Raw genomic sequence first — 14,397 nt, 5'->3', positions numbered from 1 at the left:
CGAGTGCGTAATCTCGGGTATTCGCACACTATTAAACGAAGAAGTCATTCCGAACCACGTATATATTTTTTAACAATTAGAAAGAGATATTATGTACAACCTTTTGTTCTGTTATAAAAACAAATGATTTTTTATTTTTATGACGTAAAGTAATATAAAGTAAAATTCAATCTATGTATACGTATATGAAATATATAAATTAGGATCTGATATGTTCGATCGAAAATTTGACAAATTCAATGCAACTATGTACCAAAGATGGCACTTTCATCGCGTACATCATGATTTCTTTACAACGTTTCTACTATCTGTACGATATCTATTTCAAAGTTTCAGATGCATATATCACGGAAATTGTCAGCGTTAGCGATTCGAGATATTGATTTGTCGTGAACAATTGCAGCTTACCGCGTCTGTGAGTAATCACAAGAAATTTTTGCGAAAAACTATTGATCTGAGGTTTTAAATAAATCTTGCTAGATATGTGAATATTTTTCAAACTTCTAAAAAATAATTCGTTCAAAATCGTGTGTACTTTTTGTTTAACATACCTAGGCTAATATGCGGATGTCATCGATGTTTTTATTAATAAATATATTATTTTTCAGACATTAGCATGCAAAAATGATGCTTGCTAGAGTATGTCGAAGTACTGTTTCATCAAATTTGGTTAGTCTACTAAAGACTCCAATTAATTCGAAACCGTTTATTCCGAGAATCCAATCTACCAGATTATTTGCTAACGATGGACGAAGTACATTTGCAAGATCGGCTCGTAGATCAGCCACTATTTCAGAGCAGGCAATGGCTCCTGCAGGAGAAACAGGTAAGATTTCAATTCATACATAAAGTATGCAGAACAAAAGTAATAATAGAGAACACATATGCAATATGATGCAATCGCAATTATAAATATGGATTATAGGTTATTTCATATGACCTGTTCCAAATTTTTGTGTATTCATTGAATGTAGTAATAAGGAGGAGAGAGGGGTGATCCTATTTTATAAGTATTTTTTAACATTTCTAAGATTTATCATGTAATATACATTATAACCAATTTATTGGTATAATGTTATACGTGCGCAATAAATAATCCTAATATGTTTCTTTCATTTCTAAAATTCATTTACTTTGTTAATTCTTGAGTCTTAATTCTTCTGTGTTAATAGCAGTCAAATTAATTCTGTGATATATGTATTAAACTTACTATTGAAAATACTTTTGCATTCATAGCATTCACTATTGGAAAAGGAGCTGTTGCTGGTGGTGCTATAATAGGAATAGGTTCATTGTGCTATTATGGTTTGGGTTTGTCACCATCTATGGGAGCTGTGGATTATGCAAAGTATTTTCTTTTAATCAGTGTTACAGTTATGAGAATATTATCAGTTGTAGAATAGCAAAATAGAATATAATACAATATATAATTCTTTATAGGTTATGGCCCCAATATGTGAAAGATAGAATTAAGACTACATACATGTACCTTGGTGCATCTATAGCAAGCAGCACTGTAGCTGCAGCACTATGTTTACGTTCACCAACTATGATGAACTTGGTAATGCGTCAAGGATGGGTTGCCATGTTAGTAACATTAGCATCTGTTTGGGGTAGTGGAATATTGTTACAGACTATCCCATACAAAGAAGGTTTTGGTGCAAAACAAATAGCATGGTTGATACATACTGGTACTGTTGGTGCATTTCTTGCACCTTTGTACTTACTTGGGGGACCTTTGGTTCTTAGAGCTGCATGGTATACTGCTGGTGTAGTTGGTGGTTTATCAGTAGTTTCAGTTTGTGCACCACATGAAAAGTTTCTGAACATGGGAGGTCCATTAGCGATTGGCTTGGGTTTTGTATTTGCAAGTAGTGTTGGATCAATGTTTTTACCACCTACAACAGCTCTTGGATCTGGTTTATATTCAATATCTTTGTATGGTGGTCTGGTGCTCTTCTCTATGCTTCTTCTGTATGATACACAACGTATCATCAAACAAGCAGAAACATATCCAACCCATGACTACCTAGCAAGGCCATACGATCCAATTAATAAGTAAGTAATTTAATAAACATGTGAAATTTGACAAACACAACGTATACATTTTATACTTCTTATTTCAGCGCGATTTCTGTTTATATGGATGCAGTGAATATCTTTGTAAGAATCCTCACAATGTTAGCAAATGGAGGAAGTAAAAGACAAAAGTAAAAGAATGGATGTCTTTTTGAGTAGGTCAATAAAAGAATTATGGAGTCTCATACCATGTTTGAAAAACGCCGTGATTTAGTATTAAACTTAAAATAAACTTAAAATTATTTTGCAATAAATCAGCTTTATATATACAATCTACTTCATGTTATATTATAAGATGATATGTAAATTATTAGCATATTTAAAATAAAGTATAAAACAGAAAAAGTAAATTTCTTTTGGAAAACATGCAGAGGACGTATTTATACTTAATTACTAGCGATAAAATTAAATGCAGTTTATTGTCGTTTCTCAAACACATTGTTCGAGAACAAAGTAAGATACAGCTACTAAACTAATCATAGGTATTTTACAAATTTAAGCCAGTCACTTAATTTTAAATCGAGGTACAGTGAGAAAGATAATGCAGTGCAATCGATACTGTGCATAGTGTCAAAGGATAGTGTCGCAGATAAAGTAGATTTAACCTTTCATCTGCATACCAGGTCGTTGTCGACTAGTAATTATAACTATTAATTAGGAAATTTCTCAGTTTACCTATATTTTCGTTTAAATTTAGCTTCTCTTAAAGAAATGAAGGTAAGATGTAGCAATGAAAACTATGAAATAATACTCTAGAGATCTGGAAGAGTATTAAAAAATTTTTGGGGATCTTTTAAAACACAAAAGACCTAAATGGATGTGGATGGATTTAAGTGAACCAGTATGCAGACAACGTTAGTGAAAATAAAGTTGCAGACGGAGGGTGTAATGCCGTGTCATTCTCAACATGATTACGTTTTAAATTCTGTTGCAGTGTTTGTACATTAAGTATCGAAGGAACGATTACTTCGCTTAGTTCCATGAATTATGCGAAATATAAGAATTATTTTCAACTGGTGCTATCGCACTGCAGATAATGACATTGGTTTATATGTGTATTTGTATTTAATTATACATGATCGCCAAGAAGGTTAACCCTTCCAAACTAAAATTAGTTTGTCCTAAGAAAATAAACTTTTATTAATAAGAAACTCATCAATAGACAGTAAATGTAGATAAATGCAAATAAATAATATAAAAATTATCATACTTTGAGACATATGTTCATCAAACGATAATAAGATTTGGATTGAATATACATAATATGTATCGCAATTAATATGCTTAGAAAGATTAAAGGAATACACGAAGAATTAATGATTTTTTTACGAAAGCACGATTAAAGGAGCACCTCGAGGAGATTATTTAAATTTCTTATTGCCTAGTTTATCACTGATACGCATTTTACCTGATATCTTTCTTCATTTACAGAAGTGTTTTGATTCACCTTTTAGATTTAAAAAACATATTTTAAACTTATTTTTTGTGATTTGTCTTGAACGGTACACAATATATTTTAAAATCGTCCATTTCGTATTTCATGTTATATGGTAGGTGTCGATAAGTACAATGAATATTCAAGCATTATCAGGCTACACATTAACAGAATCTGACTTCGCACCTAATGACGATGAAGAATGCCTTCTAAGATAACCAGCGAATAGTTGCCTCGCTTGATTGAGCACTCGAATAACGTTATGTCGACGAACCATTTTATCGAAATGCATTGCCATTTCGTTATAATCCATTTGATTACGCATAACAAAGTCTCTGTGTTGCAATAACAGAGTAATACAGAGGAACATAAGAAACGGATTACCACCACCAAATTCGTGAGGTGGAGGTAGAGAAGTTTCCCCCAACTGATCTTCGCAAGTTCCTGCTGGAATAAGATTTGTAAGCTCTGTGGCTTCTTCACAGTGCTCTTGTACCGATTGTTTTATTGGACTTTCTTGTACTGTTGCATTTTGGTGCCAACTTTCTGCCTCCTCGCTGTCCGAAGCAGATTCGGACCTATGAAATTTTATAATTTTTATATTTAAGGCTGTGTACACTTCGAAATATACAATTGTTGTGAAATTATAAAAAAAGTTGGTCTATACCTTGTAGTCCGTTTAAGTAATCTAATTGGGGTAACAGATTTAACACCATTCTGATCTTCTAATATTTCGCCATCATACTCGAGTTCTGCTTGCTCATCTGGAGTAGTTGGATGATTCTTTTGCTGTAACGTGTGCAGAGGATTCTCCCATACAAATACATCCGCAGCTGGACTACACCTTGCTAACTCTGTATCTGTTTCGCTGTCGGCTAATTCGCTTTCTCTTTTAGATAGAACACAATCACATTGTTGATCACTTGGCGGTGATGGTCCGAAGACTTGTCGATCGAGTGATTCTAGTTCCAGTCTTAATTCTCTAGTCATTGATGTAGTCATTGGAAAAAAATCTGTCGGGTCATCCGGCGAACTTGGTTCATCTCTTAAAACTCTAATTACTCCGCTCTCGCTCGAAACACGTCTAAAAAATAATATATTTACCGGCTATAACATTATTTTTACCCATTATTTATATAAAACGGATAAGAATAACATGCTAGTATTTCTGATAAATTATGTTTATCTATATTGAATTGAATTGTATTTATATTGAAAATATATTGTTTCACCTCAACTCTGGTTCAGCATCGCTTGGTGTTATTTTGCTACGGTTGAGGCTCGTGAAGTTCAAAAATTCGTTCAAATTCTTTACTACTCGGGCGCATTTCTTTTCACCATCATTTTCATTATTTTTTGTTTGTTGATGTTCTTTACTAGGTAACGACAGTCTTTCTTTCAATTCCAGCAAGTTTACGCGTTTAGATTTACCAGACAGAGAATCTGTACTTAGGCACTTTTCCGTAGATTCTGTGTTTCTTCGATTTTTCGCTGTCGTCAAATCATTTTCTGGCTCAGAAAACGTCTCGTAAGGAGAGCTCGATCTGTAGACAGCGGGTTTCACTTTATATTATTATTTCTATTTCACTGCTTTCATCGATTTGCATAGAAGTACCTTTTTGAGTCACCGTTAGTTTCTGTAGAGCTTTGCAAAGATGGATCCTCCGCGTTAAGAGTCTTTCTTTTACCAGTAGTGGCGATACTCGCGGAAGAGCTTTGTCGTCTGATAGCACAAACTTTCGTGTATGCGTTCTCACGAATATGTTTTACGTTTGGGCTTGGCGGTGGCGAAGGTGGAGGAAAAGGTACTTCGGCCAGACTAAGTTCTCCGTTTGGCGGTGACGCTGGCAAAGCAGCCCACAAAACTTCGAGCATTCTCAGAGCGTCGTCCAAAGCAAATTCACGTTTCATTTCTAATAAAAGCCATCGATAACAGAACAATAGATCGTCCGCTTGATGGGATTTTAAATAAGCATAGAAGTCTGGGTCATAATGTTGTAAACCTTAAAAAATGTAGATATTTTATAACAATTGATACAGACGTAATATTTATTAAATGAATTTTCTAATTTGAAAGAATTATATACATCGATTAGAAGATTGTTTTCTTTCTATTCTAACAACAAGCAACATCAATCAGTTGCTTTTTGAAAGATAATCTTTTCCTTTCTCGTTTACCGTTCATTTTAATGTAAAAAAATGGTTCCATATCATAATTTTTTAATAATATATAATAATATATATTTTTTAATAACCGGGAATATATAAGTTACTTTATATTTTATATTTCAGTTATAGCTGTAACTATTATAGCTATAATATTACGTTGTAACTTTTTACGCATATAACATTTTTTTATACTAAAGAAATCACAATCTCCTAATTATTTAAATAACATATACAATTTTACATACCTTCAGCCAAATGTGCAAATTTTGTAGTCATAGCAATTCCATCGAGCATAAAGTTGTCTTTCAACCTCCTCATAAGAGCGCACAGGCATATGTATGCTTGTGCTTCGTCCCTCATAGTAACCAATAAAGGTGAAGCCAGATCGCTCATACCTTGACAGTAACTGACACTCGGATGATTTAAGGCATACGTAGTTAAGATATTAAAGAGACTAGCCGTATTCTGATTATCGTCAGAACCACCGTAAAACTTGTGATGTCTATCGGTTCTTAGAACATCTTTCCGTACCATACTCGTTACATATGCCAAATCTCCGACATTTTGTCCCTTTTGTACCAACATTTTCCATCTTTCTCGAAGATTTTGATACTCTTGCGACTTTTTCTTCATATAATCCATCCTCTCGCGACCGGACATTCCTTCGGGATATACATTTAGAATGTGTTTCCAAACCACTTTTCGCAGGCTAGGTTCGATTCCACCGAAGTATATGACGGCTCGTAATTCTTTAGGGTGTATTACTTGTCCGATGGGATCCAAAAATCGTCGGAACTCTGCGTCTGTCAATGGTGGTCGTGGTGGTTGAGCACATTGCTGGTGCGAAGATTCTTCGCTCAAATTACCCAGAGCACGTTGAACCATGTTCAGTGTTCTTTCCATCTGTAAAAAAAAAAAAAAAAAAAAAAAAAAAACAAAAAGAAAAACCGGTCAGATTTATAACGTATACACCTATTCTATGGTAATTGATCTTTTTAAATTTTATGAATTAGCGAAATACTTTTTTATGAATATATTAATTCTGATCAATCTTATCTTTGCTTTAAATGCTTCGGAAAAAGTGAGATATAATCGAGATGTCGAAAAAATTGTAGGCCATGCTCAAAATTAGGAGAAAATTGCATGTATAATTTTGAAGATTTTGTGGCAGACGGTTGAAAAAATATAATAAAAAATCGAGAGAAACGCGAGAGAAATTTTAAAATAACGTTTTTCACTAATAAATTTGCGTAACTTTTGCAGAAGTTTAAATTTTGATAAACCACTTTGGTTTATACGATATTAAAATGACCAAAAGGAGGAAATTTTGTTAGACTAATCGATGACCATAAAAAATAATGTAACAAGTAAACGGGGACTATAAAATAGGTAAAAGAGAAATTTTCTGTGTCGCATGTTGCTACAAGTAACGCGTTAGAAATTAAAAAATTTAATATACATTTCAATTCTATCATAAATAACATTCCAAGGTTAACCATTCAGATGTCTTGTAATCACCTCAAACATACATACAAACATATTGTATATGATATCCTTGTATTCAGTTAAGAAGGAAGTGGAAAATAAAATGAATAACTGGAAGCAGAATGACAGATGATCGAGGGACAACGAGTGAAGTACTCGCCTTGTTCATTATTAGACCCGGTAACTTGGGCGTCTTGTATGGAAACCCGGTTTCTTGTCGAGTCGACACTTCCTGTGCATTTTGTTCCCAATAACATTCGCAGTCGCCTGTCTCTCCGAACGGCTTTAAGTTGACTTGCAGATATAGATACGGTTCAGAAGCGCTATAATAAAATACGTTATCGGTTGAAACAACGGAGTTCGGTATCTTTAATCACCTAGGTACCAGTGGTATTATATAAAATATTTACCTGATAAATGCTGCATCCAAGTCCCAGTCAGAAAGTAGGAATAAGTATGTTTCCGATCCATAGTCATCTATTGCTCGATAAGAAACTGTGAATTCTCTGGAAATATTTCAGAAACTTATTTCTTTTATCGCAATGCTTTTAAATCTACGTTCTTTAATCTATATATTTATCAATTTTAAATTTCTAATTTATATTGTAACTATTATACATTAAGTTGTGGTGTGTGTGTGTGCGTGCGTGCGTGCGTGCGTGCGTGTGTGTGTTAGTTTAGTGCGACACGGTGAATTAAATATTGTAAGAATTTGTAGATTTGAAAGTCTTGCAACCCGATAGGGGTGATATCAATAAATTAGGATTAAACTGCTATATATAGCGTGCATAATTTTGAAATTATTAACATTTCCCTCTGCCGATTAAATCTGTTTGTATTATTTCGAAACATTTGCATGGTAAATGAATGATTCATAGAAAGTAGCAGACAATTGCAAACCGATCGAGCTATCTACCATTAATCGACGCAACGATAAAGTGAAAAAATATATTCCAAAATTATTGTAATTCAAAGTCAAATCGGAATTTCTCGCCATCTGCCGTTACGTTCATTTCTTTTATACTTTCGATACATGTAATTAAATACTACCTCTTTCTTTTGTGATAGTAACATGAGAATACAATCTAATTTAATTATTGGCGAAAGTAACACAAATGGCATTCAGATAGCGCTCGATTCGTATCGTATTTATTACGATTCTGTCATAATTAAACACCGATCTCGTTCTTAGTTGTTGGTTAGTAGTTGGAGTTTAAATAATTCAGAAAAAGCTTAACAAAACATTAATTTCTAGATAAAATTCAAATGAAAAATTTTATGTTTAATTTATAAGACTTCCATATTCTTTTCGAAAATGTTTTTATTTATTTTATAACGTTTCTTTACGTCTTCTTATTATTCTTTTTCTATTATTACTATCTAATAGTTTATGTTTAGCTTTCATAGTTGGTAATGAGAAAAGACTCGTGGAAAATTTTCCTTCTCCGACCTAACGTGTTGTGAAACGCGTGCTCGGTTTTATAGACAAATGGTAATCGCTACGCGTCCAAAGCAAATGAACATTAGCCGAAGGTAGAGTAGCGGTCAAAAGTTTTGCACGACTACGTATTGTTGACAGATTATCGCACTATGTTACAGATATTAAAATTATATAATCAACAGTTCGCAATTGTCCTTACAATCACGCGCACGCGCACTCACGCTCTATCTACGAACCAGCAAGAGAGTTCATTGAAACGCGAACAATACTTGACACAACAAATATAAAACGATTCGGTGTTGTATTTGCTGCGAATATTAATTTAAGACGAATATTCAAATACAGCGGTGCGTTGAATTAATAGGTTAAAATAGCAAGACTATTTAAAATAATATATTAAATTTGTAATAGCAATTACTAAATTGAAGCGAAGAACATGGGTAGAGCCAATAATCTACCTAGCCCACAAGATAAAAGATTCGTCAAAAGCAGACCGATGGCATTGTAGGTACTTCTTGCAGGTACTGCACTCTATTACGATAAACCGAAATGTAGTAGACCCCTGTACCCTTTATACGAAAAGGATCGCTTTCGGAACTCTTACAAATGATCTTAACTTTTTTCTATAAACTTTTGTCCGGCTTGAAATTTTTTCTTATTCCTGAGTTTCACTCACGACCATTGCTCGGCGTTAATAACAGTAAAATCTCACCCTTTGATATCGAACGCTTTGATGAGTATACTTTGAAGCACTTCGATGGATGTTATCTGCGGGTCCACGCTGAACTTCCGATACTCTGGCTGATGTCTGGTCTCGCATTTCTAAACATAAATATACCGAACGTTCGATCAATTTTCCTTCTGTTTACCTCTGTTATAAAACGTGTGTCCCGTATCGTTTCCTTTGGTTTCTAGAATTGAAATTCTCTTCGACAGAATTAAACAATTCACTGTATTGTATGACGGTAAAATGTCGAAAAATTGTTTTTATACAGAAAGCAGAAAATATATCTTATATGGTTGTTATTAATTTCAACATTTAAATAAATAATTGCTACATATATACGAGAAATTTGTTAAGTGTTATCAAAGTGGTTTACTTAACCTATCTTTTCTAGGCACAACGTATATATCGTATGTATACATACTTTAAATGGTAGATATTATTTACATATATATATATATATATAGTACAGGGAGGATTAAAGTCTTCCAGGCGTAGTTGATAAATCTCGTTTGATTTTTCATGAATCGAAAACTAAGTTTCAGTGTTATTTTCACTGTGCATAATATTAGCCTTGAATTGTTTGACCGTTAAACGCAAGAACTTGAAAAGAGGTACTTTTCCAAGGTACAAAAATGACCAATCTTTCTGTAGCTCAAGCAATAGAAATATTTGTACATCATTCTATAGGTTCCAAGAAATTATAAAAGCACACTCCTTTACCGGTTATTAAGATAATGGGAGAGCCGTAGACAAAGTTCAAATGACGAAGCAAACGAAACGAAAGATTGGTACTCGTTAACTTCAAATGATCGTAGCTTTATCGTAACAAATGGATGAAATTTAAATATTCGAACGCTATTTTGCGGATAAAACATACATACAAGTACAAACAAAGTAGAACAAAATATTCTTACAGAATATTATGATTCTTTTAAATGGAGATACCGTATCGAATTGGTGTTACACGTGCATACGAGCCAATACATTGAAGCTTAAGAAAAGTTTGCGAAAGTAATAGACGTACAAAAATTCCATAAAATCTATTACACTTTGCAATTATATTATTTAAGTATATTTAAATAATAATAATATAATAGGATATACATGTATAACATTATATTATAAAAAGGAACTTGACGTTTATATTAACGAAAGCAATATGTACACGAAAGTACCTAACGAAAGTACCTAACGAAAGTACATATAATTATGTAAGAAAAAAGAGAGAGAGAGAGAGAGAGAGAGAGAGAGAGAGAGATAAAGGAAAAAAGCAGGACAAGATTAGAATAATATTAAAAGGATTTCTATATATAAAATTAGAAGTCGATTTCGGTCACACCTATTATATAAATGCTCTTTTAATTATACTTGTTTTAACTTCGATCGAATGTATTGAATCACTTTATGCCATTGCCAGATAATATTAACACGTGCAGAATTGCAGGATTTTGAGGTTAAGGTTAGATATTGAAACGAAACTGTTAATATTTTCGATTTAATACGAAATATGAAATACATATATACATATATGAAACAAAATGATTGGTTGTAATGTTTCCAGTAATGTTTCCATATAGGACACACGAACAGACATTTTTTTTCTTAGTATTTTAATAAGCTATCATCAATAACGAGTACAAATAAATAAACCATAACATGAGAGTTTCAAAATAATAAAATCCGCTTTATAACAGCAATATATTACGAGTTATTAGAAATATTTTAGTCAACCAGTATTTTTCCAATTTTTGCACATGTAGAATATGTTCGATAACAGACACAAAAGAGATCCATATTTGTATCTCTGTAAAAGCAGATGTCTTGTGCTTTTAAATTTTGTTTGTTAATTTTTTGAAGGTAAAAATAATTGCCGGGAAATGGGATGAAACTTCGATTCTCAAACTGTGTACTAATAAATAAATATATATATATATATATATATATATATATATATATATATATATATAACAAGATAAGATATAAGATACATAAATAAATATATATAACAGGATGTTACCATATACATTGTCTCGGTACAGACAACTCTTCGACATTTGTTTAATTTTCTGTCAAGTGTCACACGTAGGCATTTGCAGAGTTTGCATAGGAAAATAGGAGAGATGTTACGGCTGTTACTGATTCGAAATTTCTGCCGCAATGCCATAGGAACATTTTGTCGAATACCCGGTGAAATAGCGACGCGTTCTAATTATTTTTACAGAACGTTGGTTATTCCAATTACGAAACGCGACGTGTTGCCGTTGCCGCGCGACGCCTCGCTTTCTTTATCCGAATCTACTTAAAAGATGTACACGTACATATATGTACATATGTGTGCATATCAGAAACTTTCTACGGTTAGTAACAATTTACAACTACCTAGGAAGATAGAAATGGAATTCTTCTTTATTTTCTGGAGCGAATTCACGCTTCGATTTCGAGTTCGAGTGATATTGAGCTTATATGATATTGAGACTGCGTTTCCAATGATGTTACATTGAAGCTTTAAATCCCTATGCTCCTACCGCAAATTTATCATTTCAAGTATTTTGTAAACAATGTCACTAATATATATATATATATATAAAAAGAGTGAATAGTAAACGCAGGGAAATATCGTTATCAATGAAGAATATTTCTTTTTTATCAAATTCAACAATGAGAATTTCACTATTCGACAATCAGAATAGATTTGGGTTTTAAATGTCCTTTAGCGTGTAATAATGAAACATTATTTTCGAGAAAGTTTCATTGTAATTTTATGCGAGGTGTCGATGTAATGGCGAAACGTGCAATATTATGTTGTATAACATGAACTGTACCTTTACTTTGACGCGCACAGCTTCTCTAGGACAACCGAACATGTTTGACGTTGATATTCAGGCTATTTCGTGCACGCGAAAAAGAACGTTCAATAATTCAGGACAGCTCCAGATTCATCAAAATGTGCATCTCCTCGAGGACGTTCTTATGACACCGAACGAAGCTCCACATTTTTATGGGTAATCCAGTTCTGATAGGTTCTGATAGGTTAATTCGTTTCACGCGATGCGTAACGAGCCACCTTAAAGCTTTCACTTTTTCCCAAGAAAAGCATAGTAGTGTCTTGTCAGGGCACAGCACCACCACGTTTCCCTAACAGAATCCAAGTTTTTGAACAACCACCGATTGACATTTGGCATAAGAGTTCATGATCGTTCGCGATGACGAGGTGTATCCCAAAACCCCAACAGCTGTCGATGATGACACGTTTCAGAATATTAGGTTTCGAAATCGTTTCGCGCGTTGCTCGAGTTTCGACTACACAAAGATCAGTCGTCGTCACCGTGATCGTTGACTGACGATACCGTCTGCTCCCGTGATTCGTGTCTCGTGTTTAATCGGCCGAAATTGTATGTCCCTTTCTTGGTTAAAATCACTGATGTTGAGACGAACGGAGGGATGGTATTTCGAAAGATGACAAGCAGAACGCAGACGAATAGAAATGCCGATGGAAATTGGCGTTACGTTCTCGTGAGGAAAGAGAGAAAGAGCGAGAAAGAAAGAAACGAGCGAACTGAAGCGAGCCGCGTTTGACGCCAAATTTAGTTTAACCAGAGAGGAAATGAGTGCTCACGCCCGTAGTTCTAGTTGTTCCACGGTACAGCTGCTGCACCATGCGGCCAGGTGCTGAGTTTAATTGACATTAGCATGTACAAGAACCTATAAAATTAGGGATCTGCTCTGTTTGGTTGGAATTTAGCATATACAAGAACCTATGTATTTAAGCTTAAAGTTAGGGATCTGCCCTGTTTGGTCGTGCACTAGCATGGACAAGAACCTATTTAATTGTACGGTTCTACGGAAAAATTCTTATCTACTATTCTATCCCAGATAGAGAAATATAAGAATGACAAAATCGCGCAACAATAAAACTAGTTGTAAGTTGCCTAAAAAGGAGAAATTAATTGTTTACTATATTTTTGAACGATGACACGTATAAGGCAATAGTAGAAATTCCTCTCTGGTGTTATAAAATAAAAATTTTATGACCTAAACATCAATTAATAGCAAAGTAAACAATGATAAATTATTCTCAATTAAAGAAATTTCTCTTTTTATGACAGTTTCGCTATCGATTCTCCAGGACTATTCTAAACTACTAATTATTAACAATTTTTAAGGATTACATTTGTCTTTAATAAAGACACTTACAAAGCAGGATAGAACAATTTTCCCGATTTTCATGTAATAATAAGTAGTAACATACCATATTTTATGCAATAATAACAACTTTACTCGTGTAACACATAAAAGCTTTTCATTAAGAACATAATCTTATTCGTAATCGCTACCGAATATTGTCTTAAATATGTTTCCTATTCCTCAATTTCATCAATTTCACTGTTTGAATACACTAAGTTTGCGCGCGCTTGTATATACGAAAATTGTGCGCTCCTATTTGCGCAATGTATCGCAAAGTCAAATCGAGCGTGCCTATTGGCGCAGAATATTGTCAAAGTCAAATTTGGCGTGCCTATTGGTGCAGAATATTGTCAAATGAAATTGTGCGTTCCTATTGGCGCAATATATTGTCACGTCGAATCGAGCATTCCTATTGGTGCGAAATATTGGAAAGTCGTAGTTTCGAGGAGAAACGTGCCGTGGGGTGACGTTGTACATTTGAAAGTTATGGAGCGAAAATTCATTTCGACTTTATCGACATTTCTACACTTCTATCTGCTTCATACAAATAGTACGTTCGTATTTAACCGTTTATTGATTATAATTTTAGTAAAATTAAGTAGTATCCGAAATCTTCTTTTACTTTTATCGTTGATTGCGTATTTGACAGGTTACAGTCAACGATAGCTTATATTACCGGTCTTTGAGCCAGAATTTGGCTCTTATATTTCTGATAGTTAAAATTATCGATAATTCACATTACCGGCCTTTGAGGCTGACTTTGGATTTTATTATTGCTTTATCTTACTATAATTTGTTCTGTTATTGTAAATTATTGGTTTTGTTATACATTTGTCTGAGATTGCTTTGGTTTTCTTTTGTACAGATCATTGGGCG

The 14,397-nt window shown here is 33.7% G+C and overlaps 2 protein-coding genes across 3 annotated transcripts; one reads left to right on the top strand and one right to left on the bottom strand.

Moving 5' to 3' along the window:
* The first annotated feature begins 264 nt into the window (after window positions 1-264).
* On the top strand, window positions 265-2,446 carry LOC138182230 (growth hormone-inducible transmembrane protein). 2 transcript variants are annotated; one of them, XM_069117854.1, is made up of 5 exons: window positions 265-415; window positions 609-826; window positions 1,237-1,348; window positions 1,441-2,058; window positions 2,127-2,446. In XM_069117854.1, exons 2-5 carry the CDS (start codon window positions 625-627, stop codon window positions 2,212-2,214), a joined length of 1,020 nt encoding a protein of 339 aa, XP_068973955.1. In that variant the 5' UTR covers window positions 265-415; window positions 609-624; the 3' UTR covers window positions 2,215-2,446. The 2 variants fall into 2 exon arrangements, with proteins under 2 accessions (XP_068973955.1, XP_068973956.1); XM_069117855.1 differs by having other exon boundaries at window positions 291-527.
* LOC138182225 (TBC1 domain family member 25) lies at window positions 2,337-12,942 on the bottom strand. The gene is made up of 9 exons (XM_069117849.1): window positions 12,159-12,942; window positions 9,322-9,431; window positions 7,579-7,674; window positions 7,329-7,491; window positions 5,929-6,586; window positions 5,130-5,517; window positions 4,747-5,058; window positions 4,182-4,598; window positions 2,337-4,092 (listed from the first exon to the last, which is right to left on the bottom strand). Exons 1-9 carry the CDS (start codon window positions 12,198-12,200, stop codon window positions 3,672-3,674), a joined length of 2,607 nt encoding a protein of 868 aa, XP_068973950.1. The 5' UTR covers window positions 12,201-12,942; the 3' UTR covers window positions 2,337-3,671.
* Between the last annotated feature and the right edge of the window lie 1,455 nt (window positions 12,943-14,397).

The sequence above is a fragment of the Bombus flavifrons genome, chromosome 8, assembly GCF_040668555.2.
Source record: "Bombus flavifrons isolate JBK064 chromosome 8, iyBomFlav1_principal, whole genome shotgun sequence".
In the NCBI taxonomy this organism is placed as follows: Eukaryota; Metazoa; Arthropoda; class Insecta; order Hymenoptera; family Apidae; genus Bombus; species Bombus flavifrons.
The sequence above is the reverse complement of the archived record's forward strand: the minus strand, read 5'-3'. Positions and strand labels throughout refer to the sequence as shown.